This window comes from Stomoxys calcitrans, chromosome 1, assembly GCF_963082655.1.
Source record: "Stomoxys calcitrans chromosome 1, idStoCalc2.1, whole genome shotgun sequence".
In the NCBI taxonomy this organism is placed as follows: Eukaryota; Metazoa; Arthropoda; class Insecta; order Diptera; family Muscidae; genus Stomoxys; species Stomoxys calcitrans.
In genome coordinates, this window is record NC_081552.1 from 5,265,280 (window position 1) to 5,281,279 (window position 16,000).

Here is a 16,000-nt window from a genome sequence, read left to right on the forward strand (position 1 = left end):
GCCCTCCCTACCATGGTCCTTAAATTCCTGTGACAGTAATGTTATAAGGACCCCAAAATCCACATAATCACTTCACATACCTATCGCATTCAGTTTCCCCACTCACGAAAAAGTATTAGCACATCATTTTTGGTTTTAAAAACAATTATATAAACATATTCACATTTATTATAATAGAAGAAAAGATAAAAATAAACGAGTTACATATATAATCCTTAACCTACAAATTTTCGTCTAATTTTCTCTAAAAATATCTGGACAAGACGCAAAAACTAAGTCACTAACACCAGATGAGGGGTAATAATTAGATGTGAGCCACTGACTCAGATTTGCTGCTTTTCTGCACACAATAACCTAGATCGATTATCCAGCCCTTTAATGGCTCGCAAATGGTTTCTAATAGACTACCTAAAAGAGCTCTCTTAACAGTCGTGGGAATCGTACGTTTTTCCGATCCAAACAGAACCAAAAATTTTACTTCTGAATCTAGGATATTTAGCAAAACTACACCCAAATCCTACACTCACAAAAAAAAATTAATAAAAGACCTGGTATTAATAACCCTTACAATATATATATATTAACACAAAAAAGAAACCTCGTATACAAGACACGTTGATGGCACAAAACAACATACACAAAAAAAAAACTTAACCTAGTTATTTTTATGAACTTCTGTTTTATCAATTATAATTAAAATTATTTTTCTTTTTCTTATAGTGTTGGCGCGATAACGTACCCAGTGGAGCCTGAGGGTAATTCTGGCAACCCGATCCTAGGCGGTTATGCTCCAGCAAAGAGCTTATGATCACCAGCCTGGACAGTAAGTTACACTTATATCTTATTACCTCACAGGCAGCCTCATTAATTTGGATTCTCTCACAAATAGGTTACTTCTTAAGGTGGACTTATCCAGATTTGACCAAGAATCGGATCCGGGGAGAAACAAAAAAAAACCACCCTGGCCTCCGCTCGTCTGAGCCTGTTGGAGCCCAGGAATAACCAGTATAGGTTTTGTTGGGACAATTAAAGGGTAATTCCCCAAAATAATAAATATAGACCGAACACTGATTTATTTCTCCTTACTTCAATGGGGTCTTTATTCTCGTTAAAAAAAATGTCTTTGTCCGTAACACGTTTAACACGGTAACGCTTTTCTTTAAAAAAAAAAAATAACTTCAACTGTCTGCCTTCCTGGATCTGATTCGCGCACACTCAACACTTCAGCAAAAATGTTGGTCACTGCTGCGGTCGCAGCCTTTATAACCCATTGCGAGTGACGCTCTCACTCTTCCCCATCCTTTGCAATCTCTCCCTCCATCCATAAATTCCCATTTCTCCCATTTATTCGCAAATCATTACAGCAACAACTATCGCCGCCATTCTGTCCAAAAACGCAGCGGTGGAAAATCTAGTAGGTCATGGTAACCCTAACTAGGTGGCATCTCCGCTGTACTAAAAACATCTGTCTCGAATTGGGTGGCAAGCCACACGCACAGCTGTCACAGACCACACTTCATTTCCGCCAATTGCCATCGAAAAAGAATACACACAATTGCCCAGTCGAGAAACTACATATCAAAAAATAATATCAAAATGTTCCTCTGGCACTAATATGGCAATTGTGTGTACAAAAACAAGAAACACAGCAATCAATCTGTCATTGGGTATAATCCCAGGCACAGATCTTAATACCCCATCAAAACTGGGTCAGGCCCCCTTCCTCGAAAAATCAGACGCCAGCCCACAAGGATAGGCTGGAGAGGGGATGACGGCCAAGTTCCTAGCAAAGGGTCGCATGGAAACTGTGGCCAAAAAAAAAAACAACGGCAAAAAGTCGCCAGCTAGCACGCCTCCGCAATACATGCATAAGAAAGCACGCAGTCCCCTTATGCGTGTGTGTGTGTCCAATGGCCGCAGGGCCAGGAATGCCATCGTCAGTCACAGACCTACACGGTCTGTATAGGTCTCCGCACATTCGACGACTTCTCAATAAGCATCACCCCCATTAGGCCCCCATGTCTCCCAATGCCCTGCCGCCCGACTTTCCACCTTATCGCCCATCAATCCGGTCCAGCCCGTGCCGCATATAGAGCAATATAGCCCGGCCTACAACTGCCAACCGCCGGAATCATCTGTTCGCAGGGCCACGAGGCTCAAACGCTGTCCTCCGTTTCCCAGTTGATACGCCCATTAGGGTATCACCCACCGCCCACGCAACAGTCTAAAGCCGCATTGAAAGCCCAATTATTTCATTGACTTTAGGGTTTAATCTTCCACAGCAAGCTCGAGAGTTTCTTGTATGCGATGGGAAGGATACGTAATTCTCGTAGCGACATGTCGCTGCATCAGGATCAATATCGCACAATTTTAATTGCGAATGTAATTAAATTCTGCGAAATGGGCCGAATCACCTCTGCTTCAATACTGTTGTCGTTGCTGTTGTTTGACTTTTGTTTGTGTTCTGACAAAGAAAAGAGTCCGTCGGATTTTGCAAAAATTTAATAGACATTTTCGCTGTGAATGAAGGCAGTACTAGGCTTAACGGCGAAAATTGGTACTAAAAGCGCGTTTCTGGGCTCAAACGCTTAAATTGGGGGACCGCTTTAACCGAACTCGTCACGGTTGTTAAATGAAATGGGGTCAAGAATAAGTCTTTATGAACTCAAGATTTCTTATTGTGAGATCAGTATAAAGGTATAAGGCTGTAGAGTGATTTTATTAAATGGACGGAAAGGCGTATCTAGATCCTGTATGAATAACGACGATCTAGTATTTGTAGCGTTGAAATTGTATATAATGTAATTTAATGTGTTCCAAACGGAATGGAAAAATGGCCAACTGTTCGGTGGTGGGTAAAAATACACACAATTTTGCCTTGCACAACATTTGGTAGGTTTTGGTCGGGTTTGGTAGCATTTTTCTTAAATTTAGGTAGGAAATAATTTTCTTGAGTGGCAACACTGGTCGTGGGTTCGTTTTCGATTGTTACTACAGTGGTATCACTGCGAACAAAAATCGTTTACTACAAGACACAAACATTTTTTCTTAGCCAATTTTCACAAAAAAATTACCTATGCTGGATTCTTAAGATAGCTTTATTTTTGTGTATTTTATACCCTCCATCATATCATGGGGGTATACTAATTTCGTCATTCTGTTTGCAACACCTCGAAATATGCGTCTAAAACCGCATAAAGTATATATATTCTTGATCGTCGTGACATGTTAAGTCGAACTAGCCATTTCCGTCCGTCTGCCCGTCCGTCTGCCCGTCCGTCTGCCCGTCCGTCTGCCCGTCCGTCTGCCCGTCCGTCTGCCCGTCCGTCTGCCCGTCCGTCTGCCCGTCCGTCTGCCCGTCCGTCTGCCCGTCCGTCTGCCCGTCCGTCTGCCCGTCCGTCTGCCCGTCCGTCTGCCCGTCCGTCCGTCCTTCTGTGTGTCGAAAGCACGCTAACTTTTGAAGGAGTAAAGCGAGCCGCTTGAAATTTTGCCCAAATACTTTTTATTAGTGTAGTTCAGTTGGGATTGTAAATAGGCCAAATCGGTCCATGTTTTGATATAACTGTCATATAAACCGATCTTGGGTCTTGACTTCTTGAATCTCGCAATTCTCGTCCGATTGGACTGAAATTTTGCTCGTAGTGTTTTGATATCACTTCCAATAACTGTGCTAAGTATGGTTCAAATCGGTTCATAACCTGATATAGCTGCTATATAAAGCGATCTGGGATCTTGATTTCTTGAGCCTCTAGAGAGCGCAATTCTCATCCGATTTGGCACAAATTTTGTACAACGGCTTCTCCCATGGCCTTCAACATGCGTGTGCAATATGGTCTGAATCGATCTATAGCTTGATACAGCTCCCATATAAACTCATCTCCCGATTTTGCTTCTTGAGCCCCGAGTCGAACTATAACTTGATTAGCTCCTCCTCCTTCGTCCTTATTCTTTGTTTGCCTAAAAAGATAAACTGCGCAAAGAACTCAATAGATGCGATCCATGGTGGAGGGTATTCGGAGGATTCGGCCCGGCCGAACTTAGCACGCTCTTACTTGTTTCTACTAAGTTGGCGCTACGGAGTAAATTAGGACCTGGGTAAGTTATTTAATTTTTAAAGTTTTATGTTTATATTTATTTTTTTTTTTGTTTAACAAATATTATAATGTTCACAAGTTATAAAGAGATCAAAGAGTTTGTCAAAACCAAACCACCATAATTTATAGCCATAGGCGTACTTGTTGATCCCAGCTGGTAGAGGCCAAGCACATGCCATTGGGTGACAAACTTATGCAAGTTATTCGATTTTCATGGCCAGCCATCATACCTAGGACATAATAAAAAACTCGTTGAGATTGAAGTTTGCTAGGGAATAGGTACTTACCATTATGGGCTACTTTCATGGTATCAAAAGAATGAATATTGCCCTCAATGCCAGAGCAGAGCAGATAACGTCCACTGGTGGAAAGAGCTAAAAGAAACATTCTTAGTGCCTATATGTGTCAGAAATCCATTTTAATGGTCTTTTACCACAAGAAGTAAAACCGGTATTCTTTTGAGGTGGCTCATACAAGGCGATTTGTTGATCGGCCCGTATGTCGTACATGCGAGCTGTTTGATCCTCAGAGGCTGAAGCAAAAGATACACCATTCGGATGATACTGTAAAGAGAAAACGTTTTCGTTTCACTAAGCCAAATCACTCTCTTTATTGTCGCTTACACAAACTGAATTGACATCCATTTCATGGCCAAAGAACATCTGTTTGTGTACCTCCTCGCGTACATCCCAAAGTTTTGCTGTTTTATCTACGGAGCCTGTTATATAGGTTTTCATGTCAGGCGATAGCGACAAACCGGCAATATCACCAGCATGGCCATTGAAATCCATGGTCTTGACGCCCTTTTCCAAATCCCAATGACATCTAGAGGCGAAAACAAGTAAAGAACATTACAGGCGGTATTATGAGTAATGTATGTAGACTTAATTTACATTTTCATGTCGCCTGAACCGGTTATCAAATGGGTGTCATCTAGAAATCTGCAAGAGCTAAGAAAACCTTCATAGCCCAATAATTCTCTGGTCAATTTAGCCACTCCCGAGGCATCGCGATTGTTGACATCATAGACTGTACATTGGTTATCCATACCGCCGCAGGCAACAAAATTACCCGAAGGAGAGAAAGCCACTGTCATAACCCAAGCTGATCTGAGGGGAATAATCTTTGAAAAAATAAAAATAAAAAACAGTAGTCCATGTAGATGTTGTAGTAAAAACTTCTTTAACTTACTTGTACTTTATTTGCTGTCCATGTGTCCCATATAATTAATTTGCCATCCAGTGAGCCAGTAACACAGTGTCGGGAATCTCCTGCAAAATGTACCGAGTTCACTTTGTTGATGTGACCCTTTAAAACTTTTTTGGGCGCTAAGCGTATTTTGGGTATATCCGCCATGTCGCCACATTTCTCCTGGAGTGTGCAATCGGCCTTGGCCTTTTGATCCTCCTGCAAATGATAAATAACATTTTTGAGAAGCATTGTAGAAGATAGTATTTTTATGCTTAAAAAAAAACAGAGACATTAGATTGATATATTCTTGGAGAAAAAGTCATACTTTGACAAAATGTGTAAATATAACCTCTGGGTATGGACATTTTCATGACCATGTCTTTGTTAAGTATGGTGGTAGAGGAAGTCCTTTTTCAACTCACTTTAACAATTTGAAGTTCATTGTGATACCACACAGAGAACTTTAAGCGGCGGTATTTTTTTGTCTGATTTGCGGTATACTCATAAATATGCGGTTTTGCATCCGAATACCAATATAAGTGGCTAGTTGTCGAGACGAACGTTGCCGAGACATCATTAAGGCAGCAGCTGCTCGCTTTATACCAGCCAGTCGAATACCCAAAATGCGGCCCACATTCCTGACGCAGGCAGTGGTACTCGCAGACGAGCGTGATTCGTTGGATGGGCCCCACTAACCCAAGAAAATTTCCCCTAATACCTCCTTGAGGTGTTCCTCTGCTGACCACCTTGAGGTGTTCCTCTGCTTAGATCCACAGATCCCAACCCTGCCGTAATGCATTTTTTAATAAGTAAGTTATTAATAAACTTTCTTACGGTAGAGTTGATGCCTGGAAACTCCAACTCCTTCATGATTGACGTCGGTTTTACATTATTGAAAGCACCTTCAATGTCAAGAAATGCTACCATTGCATATTCCTTGACAGCGAGAGAACCCTTTATGTAGCCGACTAGGTCGTGAAGGGCTGTTTCAGTGGATTTGCCTTTGATATGTTTCTATCAACCTCAACCTAAGATATGTTTCTATCAACCTCCCAAGAGTCTTCAGCATAAAGGATGACAGACTAATAGGACGAAAATCTTTCGCCTTCGTGTGGTAGAGTTTTCCTGCTTTCGGAATGAAAATGACCTTCGTATCCCTCCATCCCACAGGTATATATGACATTCTGATACAATCAGAGTATATCTCCCTCAGCCAGGGAACCAGTCTATCAAACACAGCTTGTAATTCTATCGGTGATACATCATCAGGGCCTGGAGGCTTAAAGGAGTCGAAACTTCTTATAGCCCAAACGATTTTCGGCTCAGACACAATTTCTCTAATGGCCTCCAATGAATGCATATCAGTGACAACCTCTTCTGGCGCCACATTGTCCGTTGCAGAATTTCCCTGGGAAATGTGTATCAACGAGTAGTTCCTCACTAGACATTGTCCATACATTCTCTGACCCCACAGTAGTAGGTCTCGAGGACAGAGGGCTCAGATGTATCCTCCACAGAGCTGCAGAATTCTACCCAGGATTTGTTCTGAGCCTTTCTAAGCTCGCCCTTATATTTTCTTAGCTCAGCCTTATAGATGTCCCAATCGTGTGGTGCTCTTGTGGCTTTTGCTCTGTTGAAGAGTTTTCTGCAGTCTTTCCTTAGACCAACCAGCTCTGGGGTCCACCGTGGCTGTTTGCCCCTTGGCTTGGCACTAGGGCATGCTGACACAAGCGAGTCATTCAGGGATCACTACTCCAGTATTTTCTCCAAGGCTACAACTAATATAAAGATGATCAGAGAAGCTGTGGTCATCCAACACTTCCCAGTCGCAATTCTTCCACTAATATCTTCCGATACAAAGGTAATATCTAGCACCTCCTGTCTGTTGCTGGTAATAAAGGTCGGTTTATCCCCTTTATTACAAATCGTCAGATTGCAACTTATAATATATTCAATAAGCAGCTCACCCCTTTCGTTGACATCCGAACTTCCCCATATCTGGTGGTGGACATCGGGTGGCCTAGTGCAACTCCGTGTTCCAAATTTTAATCAAAATATGGTCCGATTTGGACCAAATTTGATTCGGAAAACGGAGAATCTAGTCCAACTCACCGCTCTAAATTTCAGCAAAATAAGAAAATAAGGCTTTTTATGGTTTAAGACCCGAAATCGGAAGATCGGTGTATATGGCAGATAAATCCCAATTTGATCCGGTCTTGACTGTGTTCAGTTTGGACAGTGAAAAGCCTAGTGCAACTCAATATTTAAAATTTTAGCGTAATTGGGTAACAAATGGGGCTTTTATGGGCTTAAAACCCTATATAAGACAGGACCATATTTAAATATGGTCCGATTCGGACATGGTCAGATCGGACAACGAGAGATCTAGTGTTACTCACTGTTCCAAATTTCAGCGAAATCGGGTAACAAATGGGGCTTTTAAGACCTTAATCGGCAGATTGTCTATATTGCAGCTATATCTAAATATAGTTCGGTGCTAAAACTTTTCTGGTGCTAATAATAACTTGATGCCAGCTATATCTAATCATGGGCCGATATGGACCATTTTCGGTTCGGACATCGGGAGCCTTAGTATAACACGCTGTTTAAAATTTCAACGAAATCAGACCCTAAACCAAGAGATCAGTCTTTATGCCAGCTATAACTAACTATGATTCGATTTTGCTCGTTCAAGAACTTAACCCGCGTATAGTCAAAAAACGAATCTGTGCCAAACTTCAGCTTTGAGGGCTATAACGTGATTACAACATGCGGACGCACAGGCGAACAGACACACAGACATTGTTAAATCATCTTAGAATTCTACGACGATCCAGAATATATATAGTTTGTAGGGTTGGAAATGGGTATTTCGATTTGTTGCAAATGGAATGACTAAATGAATATACCTCCTATCTTATGTTGGTGGGTATAAAAATCCATGGATTTTGTCGCTTGATCCTTTTTAGTTTCTGCCTATAAAAAGAAACCGTGCAAAGGACAAATGGGATTCGGCCCTACCGAATTTATCTTGTTTTGACTTTAGGACGAAACTTTTTAAGATTGGTTAAAATATGTTTTCGATAAAGATTCAACGAAAGATAACTGTAAAGTTATCTCATGTTAATTTAAGAATTTAAAATTTTTGTTTTAATTCGCCCAAAATAAAAAATTCTTAAACCGAAAAATGTGTAATTAAAATATTTTTATTTTGTTTGAGCGGAGCGGATTTTGAGATAGAAGTGCGCTCCGGCTTAAAAAAAATTTCGCTCACGCTCCGGCAAAATAGGCCTACTTCGCTCCACTCCGCTCCGAATCTCTGATTTTAGCATTCAAAATAGAATTCATTTTAAGAAGTGATCCTTTAAACTGAAACTATAAGAAATTTTTTATTGTTATTGCCGAGAAATGAATAATAAAAAGTAAAAGCGTGCTAAGTTCGGCCGGGCCGAATCTTATATACCCTCCACCATGGAGCACACATGTCAGTTCTTTTCCCGGCATCTCTTCTAAGGAAAAAGATGATATAAGAAAAGATTTACTCTGGTATTAGAGCGATATCAAGATAATATCCTGTTTAGACCACAGTTAAATTATATGTTGGAGACCTGCGTAAAATGTCAGCAAATTCGAATAAGAATTGTGCCGTTTGGGGGCTCAAGAAGTAAAATAGAGAGTTCGATTTATATGGGAGCTGTATCGGTCTATAGACCGATTCAGACCATAATAAACACGTATGTTAATGGCCATAAGAGGATCCGTCGTACAAAATTTCAGGCAAATCGGATAAGAATTGCGCTCTCTAGAGGCCCAAGAAGTCAAGACCCAAGATCGGTTTATATGGCAGCTACATCAGGTTTGAACCATACTTGGCACAGTTGTTGGATATCATAACACAACACGTGGTGCAAAATTTCATTCTAATCGGGTAAGAATTGCGCACTCTAGTGGCTCAAGAAGTCATGACCCAAGATCGGTTTATATGACAGCTATACCAGGTAATGGACCGAATTGAACCATACTTAGCACAGTTGTTAGAAGTGATACTAAAACACTATGTGCAAAATTTCAGTCAAATCGGATGAGAATTGCGCCCTCTAGAGGCTCAAGAAGTCAAGACCTAAGATCGGTTTATATGGCAGCTATATCAGGTTATAGACCAATTTGAACCATACTTGGCACAGTTGTTGGATATCAAAACAAAACACGTCGTGCAAAATTTTATCCCAATCGGATAAGAATTGCGCACTCTAGAGGCTCAAGAAGTCAAGACCCAAGATCGGTTTATATGGCAGCTATATCAAAACATGGGCCGATATGGCCCATTTGCAATACCAACCGACCTACACTAATAAGAAAAATTTGTGCAAAATTTCAAGCGGCTAGCTTTACTCCTTCGGAAGTTAGCGTGCTTTCGACAGACAGACGGACGGACGGGCAGACGGACGGACATGGCTAGTTCGACATAAAATATCGCGACGATCAAGAATATATATACTTTATGGGGTCTCAGACAAATATTTCGAACAGTTACAAACAGAAAGAGGAAATTAGTATACCCCCCATCCTATGATGGAGGGTATAATAAAATTGGAAAAAATTAGTTCTTATGGGTATAGCTAACCATAATATGGTCATTTGTCAACTGATCCTCATGTTTAGGGCCTTTAATGCCTGAAGATAGAGGTTCCATTTTATGACAAAACATTTTCTTGACTTACACAATTCTGTTTTAATTTAGTTTACCCGAATTTTCACTTTAAAAAATTAAAAAAATACTAAAGTTATCGATAAATATTAGTGTTTCGTATATCGTTATCGAATATGTCTTCTTCTTCTTCACCTTATCATGGATCAAAAATCGTTTTCAATGACGGAAATCTAAAACATTAAATTTGCGTTATTTTGAGAGCCATATACCCCACCGTGCATCGGTCTAGCCCAGCAGTATGCCATCTCCAAGTCCATCTCGGTCTTTCTACAGAGCTTAATTAGATTATTGCCCCTTAGAAGTATTATAACATTGTCAACCTAGCAGATGGGTTTAAATCAGCGTTGGCCAAATACACACACACACACACTCTATTGCACATTACTGTGTGCATACACAAGCCAATAGTCCAATATATGCTTGGAAATGAAGTGTTTTTGTGTAAGTGTTCCCATCACTTGTATGAATTCCTCTTCAGTTGAATCCATAGTGGGCAAATAATTATGGTGTGGAGTACACGCTACTACGATTGTTTTAAAGTAACGCAACTCACAGCATGTGATTTTTTTGTATCTAAAATAGATTCGGCGCGGCCGAATATACCCTTCACCATGGATCGCATTCGTTAAGTTCTTTGCCCGGTATCTTTTTATAGTAAAACCAGTAAGGAAGGGCAAAAGACGGACGGTGCCAACTGTATAATACCCTACACCTACCCTATAAGTTTAATGTGGTAGCTATTCTGAGCCAATTTTGATGGACCTCGGCAATCAAATATGTTTAAACTGTAATAACTACGGTTGACAAATGACAACATTATTGCAAATTGCCCAAAATCTGACGAACATATATATAGGTGCTATATCTAGTTCTGAACCGATTTCGAGCAAACTTCTCAGATACTGCCACAGTATCTGAGAAGTCGAGGAAAGCGTTTTGCAAAATTTTGGCAAGATGGGTCAATAAATGCGCCTGCTGTGACTCCAGTAGTTAAAATCGGGCGATATATATATATATATATATATATATATATATATATATGAGAGCTATATATAAATCTAAACCGATTTCCATGAAATTCACCATAATGTCGAGAGTAATAAGAAAATCCTTCCTGCAAAATTTCGAAAGAATCCGTTTAAAACTGAGCACTTTCTTGCAAAATTTCAGAAAGTCGGACGAACATATATATGGGAGCTATACCTAAATCTGAACCGATTTTGAGCAAACTTCGTCGGCAGTCGCCGAGGAAAGCGTTTTGCAAAATTTTGGCAAGATGGGTCAATAAATGCGCTTGCTGTGACTCCAAAAGTTAAAATCGGGCTATATATATATATATATATATATATATATATATATATATATATGAGAGCTATATATAAATCTGAACCGATTTTCATGAAATTCACCAGTAATGTCGAGAGTCATTTTATTGCAATATTACTGCAAATCAGACGAACATATATATGGGAGCTATATCTAAATCTGAACTGATTTCGAGCAAATTTCTCACATGCTGTGACAAACGTCAAGGTACGAAGTCTTGGGAAGATTAGTCAAAATTGCGCTTGCAGTGGCAATAGGAGTGAAAATCGGGCGATATATATATATATATGAGAGCTATATCTAAATCTGAACCGATTTCCATGAAAATTACCAGTTTTGTCGAGAGTCATAAGAAAATCCTTCCTGCCAAATTTTCGGAGAATCGGTTCACAAAAGCCAATTTTATTGCAACAAATCGGACGAACATATATATGGGAGCTATATCTAAATCTGAACTGATTTCGAGCAAATTTCTCACATGCTGTGACAAACGTCAAGGAAAGCGTTGTACGAAGTCTTGGGAAGTTTAGTCAAAAAATGCGCTTGCAGTTGCACTAGGAGTGAAAATCGGGCGATATATATATATATATATATGAGAGCTATATCTAAATCTGAACCGATTTCCATGAAATTCTCCAGTATTGTCGAGAATCATAAGAAATTTCGAGAGAATCGGTTGACAAATGACAATTGTATTGCATTATTACTAAAAATCGGACGAAAATATATATGGGAGCTATATCCAAATCTGAACCGATTTTTTTCCAATTTCAATAGGCTTCGTCTCTAGGCCGAAAAACACGCCTGTACCAAATTTTAACCCGATCGGACGAAAACTGCGACCTGTACTTTGTACACAAATTAACATGGGCAGACGGACAGACAGACAGACAGACATAGCTAAATCGAATCAGAAAGTGATTCTGAATCGATCTGTATACTTATCAATGGGTCTATCTCTTTTCCTTTTGGGTGTTACAAACAAATTCACTGTTTGTAACACCCCTGTACCACAGTAGTGGCATAGGGTATAAATACTAGATCAGAATTGGTCTTACAATTGGATTTGTGTTTCGGTTCTCACATCGTAAAGAACTGTCTCTCTCTCGATTTCACCAAAAATTTTTATTAGACGCATCAAATCTGTTCATATTTGGATGTAACAGCTTTTACACTTTTGGTGGAACGATTGCATTTCTTGACGTTACGAGGGATTATCAAAAATTGGAGCCATCCAAACTTCTACATCACAGAAATCTTTAGGTGTGAGGGCTTCAAGTGTCGTACATTAGTAGGTAGAATTAACCTCGAAGAAATTCCGAAAGTAACTCTATGAAATGTATACAACACTAACTAAGCTGAACACTTTTGCCCTGCTGGCTGGGTTTTTAATAAATCTTTTTTTTTTTAGTTTCCATTAATATGTCACCTTGTTTTTCTCCCGATTTTGTTGGTTTTATTAATTTTAAAGTTTTCTCTGTTTTCACTACTTTAATTCAATTAAACGTTATTAATTTCAAAATGTATTCATAATGCACTGTATGCGAGTCTGGTATACAACTTGCAAATGCAAATTTGACCATGAACATTCCATTTAGGAACAGGGGCAAACTTCTCACATATTAATGAGTGCTGTCGAATTCGAGTTTTAGGCTCAATGATAAGGGGCCTCCTTTTTATAGCCTAGTCCGAATGGAGTGCCGACACCTTTTTGGGGAGAAGTTTTCACATGACATAGTAACTCACAAATGTCGCCAGCATTACCAGGTGTACAACTTAGTTTCGCAAAAGTGATTTATCGATATACATATTTTAAAATAAAAATTGTTAATTGAATTTTTTTAATTTTTTTTTTCGTTTCGTATTCAAGCACAGCTTCTATAAGGTTTCCACTTTTTTCACCTTCATATACTAAACAAATCTGTTAGGCAAAACAGTTATAATTTATGTTGGAAAACTTTTATAATTCTTCACCTTAAATTTATCTATCATTCCATTGATTTCATCGTAAAGCTTTTGAATTTCCGGATCAACCTTAGGCATTTCGAATTTTTCTTTAAATTTGAAACTTCAATACAAAATTTTCTACAACACACTTATGTGTCAATATCGTTTCGAGTAGTAGTGTTAGTAGTACTAGTATTCACCTAAAAAGACCGTTCTCAACTAAATGGCCAAGTGCAGAGGCTTCTTGTTTGACATTGTTGATAGTTGTCTGCGCTGGCGGTCGGTCAATTGTTAATTGCATTAGCTGTGTCTTTTAATTGGATTTGTGCCGTACTCTTATGACAGAAAACCTATGAAAGTGAAGACAAAACGGAAACTAATAGTTAGTGTTCGCAAGTTTACTTTAAGCAAATGGAATAGAAAAATAGGGGAAAAAGGGAAAATATGGTAGGTCTTTAGTTAACTGCAAATATGTCCACCAAATGTTCATGGTATTGAAACGTATTTTTTATAGCTCTACATAATTTCCTATGATGGTCATGAGAATAGCAGGTTTTTGCTGATATTCGCATTTTTTTAGGGTCAACTGTCAAGTAAAGTATGCATATTAACTGTGCTTCCTAAGAAAAACGTTTGCTGTAACAGCAGAAAGACTGCTGAAAATGGGACAGCAGTAATTTCTTGCTAAGACAGCAACACTTTTCTGCTGTTTTCAAATAGTATAAAGTTTCAAAACAGCTCAAAACTGTCAGAAAAAATTCAAAAAAATTTATTTTATTATCGAGATCACGTCTAAAATTTCTAGGCCCTGGCGGTCCGGGTGCCTCTTGGCAGGACCCTAATGTTGGTCACCTCGGCAATTCGAAAAACTGTTCGGGCTGCCAAATCTTCATTTGTTAACCGATTTTCCTTTTCGCTGGAGAGTGCTCAAAAATCCGCTTGAGGTATTCAATATCTTCACAGACATAGAAAAAAGTTTGCTAAAAATAGCAAACACTGTCTGCCGACTATTTGCAAAAACACCGCCACTAAATTTAAAGAAAAAAGGTTCCATAACCTATAACATTACCTAGCCATAACCTATAGTATATGTTCAGTGGTGATTATAAACATCCACTGAGAATCACATTTTCATATGTGTTCTATTATCTCTTCTAACATCCCCGTCATAATTAAGCAGCACTCATTTTCAACAAAAAATAGACGTGTCAGCAGTAAGCCTGCTACTCTGAAATTGCAGTACTACTGCTGTAAGAGCAGAACTACTGTTATAATAGCAGCAAAATTAACTACTACTAATCAGCAGACAGTGTTTGCTATTTTCAGCATATTTTTTCTATGAGTTTGACAAAATTTACAATGATTTTGCTGCGTTAAGCATTTTCATTTTCGGACATTTCACTAAAAAATTATACGCTTTGGAGATCAAAAAATGTGAGTTTCATTGATTAGTCTTTATTTAAAAAAAAGTTGCTTAAATACCTTTACTTCTTCTTCTGCTTTTGTAAAGAGGACATATTGCACATATTGGGCTTTAGGTGAAGTTTGAACAAGATAGGCAATTTAAAAAAGAAGCCCTCTTGCTCTCAAATCCCTCATACGGGCTTATGTTTTTTTTTTTATTTCATATGTCCTCGAAACATATAGAAACATTTTTTTCCCACCAATCTATTTTTGTAGCCTTTACAACAACTTTAATAAAAAATGCCGATTTTGATATCATCTTTGCCCGAAATGGGTATTTTAAGATTTTTGTAAAAATATTCGGGCAGAATTTATTTTTGGTTTTTAAGGACAAAATTCAAAGAGATAAGATATCCCCTTTCGTTTTTTTCTTAGAATATAGGGATTGTAGAGTTTTTGAGCACTATCGAGCAATTTTGAAAATCGAATCACAAATAAATAAATAATATTTCACAACATGCAGAAATGAAGATGAGAGACCTTTCCACAAATGTCACCTGGTCGCTTTTGCCACACAGATGGCTCAAAGCTAGAGAAGAAACAGGTCTTGTCGTCTATATTGAAGAACCAGAGACCTAGCTCACAACACGGCCCTGTAGTCGGTGTACATAAACTCATGTAGTGAAAACACTGGCCTTCTTGTGAAGATGTTCAGGGATGGCTATAAGGACCTGGTGGCATACACATCTACTGAGTGTCTAGATACAGTGAGCTAAAACAGAATGAAAGGCGCATAGGCTGGCAATAAGGATTTGCCGCCACATATTCAAATCCTTTCATAGCATAGCAAAGAATGACGCCGCCAAGATGAAAAAGTTTTTCTCAAAAACCCATGTCCAAATTGAAACGTTAGTAGACGACATGGGAGTGAGAGCAGAAACAACGGAGGACATGTGGAGGCTTTTGATGAAAACGCATTTTTCCCAGGATATGATGGCACTCACGGAGACACCGGAATCTTGGAATAATGAGGTCGATCGAAGGCTTATCATAACGGAATTTATGGTCAAGGAAGCTTTGAGGAGCTTCAAGCCATTTAAGTCACCCGGACCTGATGGAATATTTCCGGCGTTACTACACAAGGAGGCCGACTATTTGGCGCCTCATCTGGCCATTATTTTCACAGCGTGCCTAGGACTTGCATATACTCCGAAAGCCTGGCAGGAGGCAAAGGTGGTGTTTATACCCAAGCCCGGCAAGGCAAGTTTTGAGACACCATAGGCCTACAGGCCTATAAGTCTTACGTCCATTCTACTCAAAACCATGG

The 16,000-nt window shown here is 39.2% G+C and overlaps 1 protein-coding gene across 1 annotated transcript; it reads right to left on the bottom strand.

Annotated features, from left to right (window-relative positions):
- Positions 1-4,100: 4,100 nt before the first annotated feature.
- LOC106087072 (guanine nucleotide-binding protein subunit beta-2) lies at positions 4,101-13,517 on the bottom strand. Its single transcript, XM_013251976.2, has 7 exons — positions 13,297-13,517; positions 5,286-5,501; positions 4,988-5,217; positions 4,718-4,919; positions 4,528-4,657; positions 4,382-4,468; positions 4,101-4,324 (listed from the first exon to the last, which is right to left on the bottom strand). The coding sequence occupies exons 1-7, from the start codon at positions 13,363-13,365 to the stop codon at positions 4,218-4,220; spliced, it is 1,041 nt and encodes a 346-aa protein (XP_013107430.1). The 5' UTR covers positions 13,366-13,517; the 3' UTR covers positions 4,101-4,217.
- Between the last annotated feature and the right edge of the window lie 2,483 nt (positions 13,518-16,000).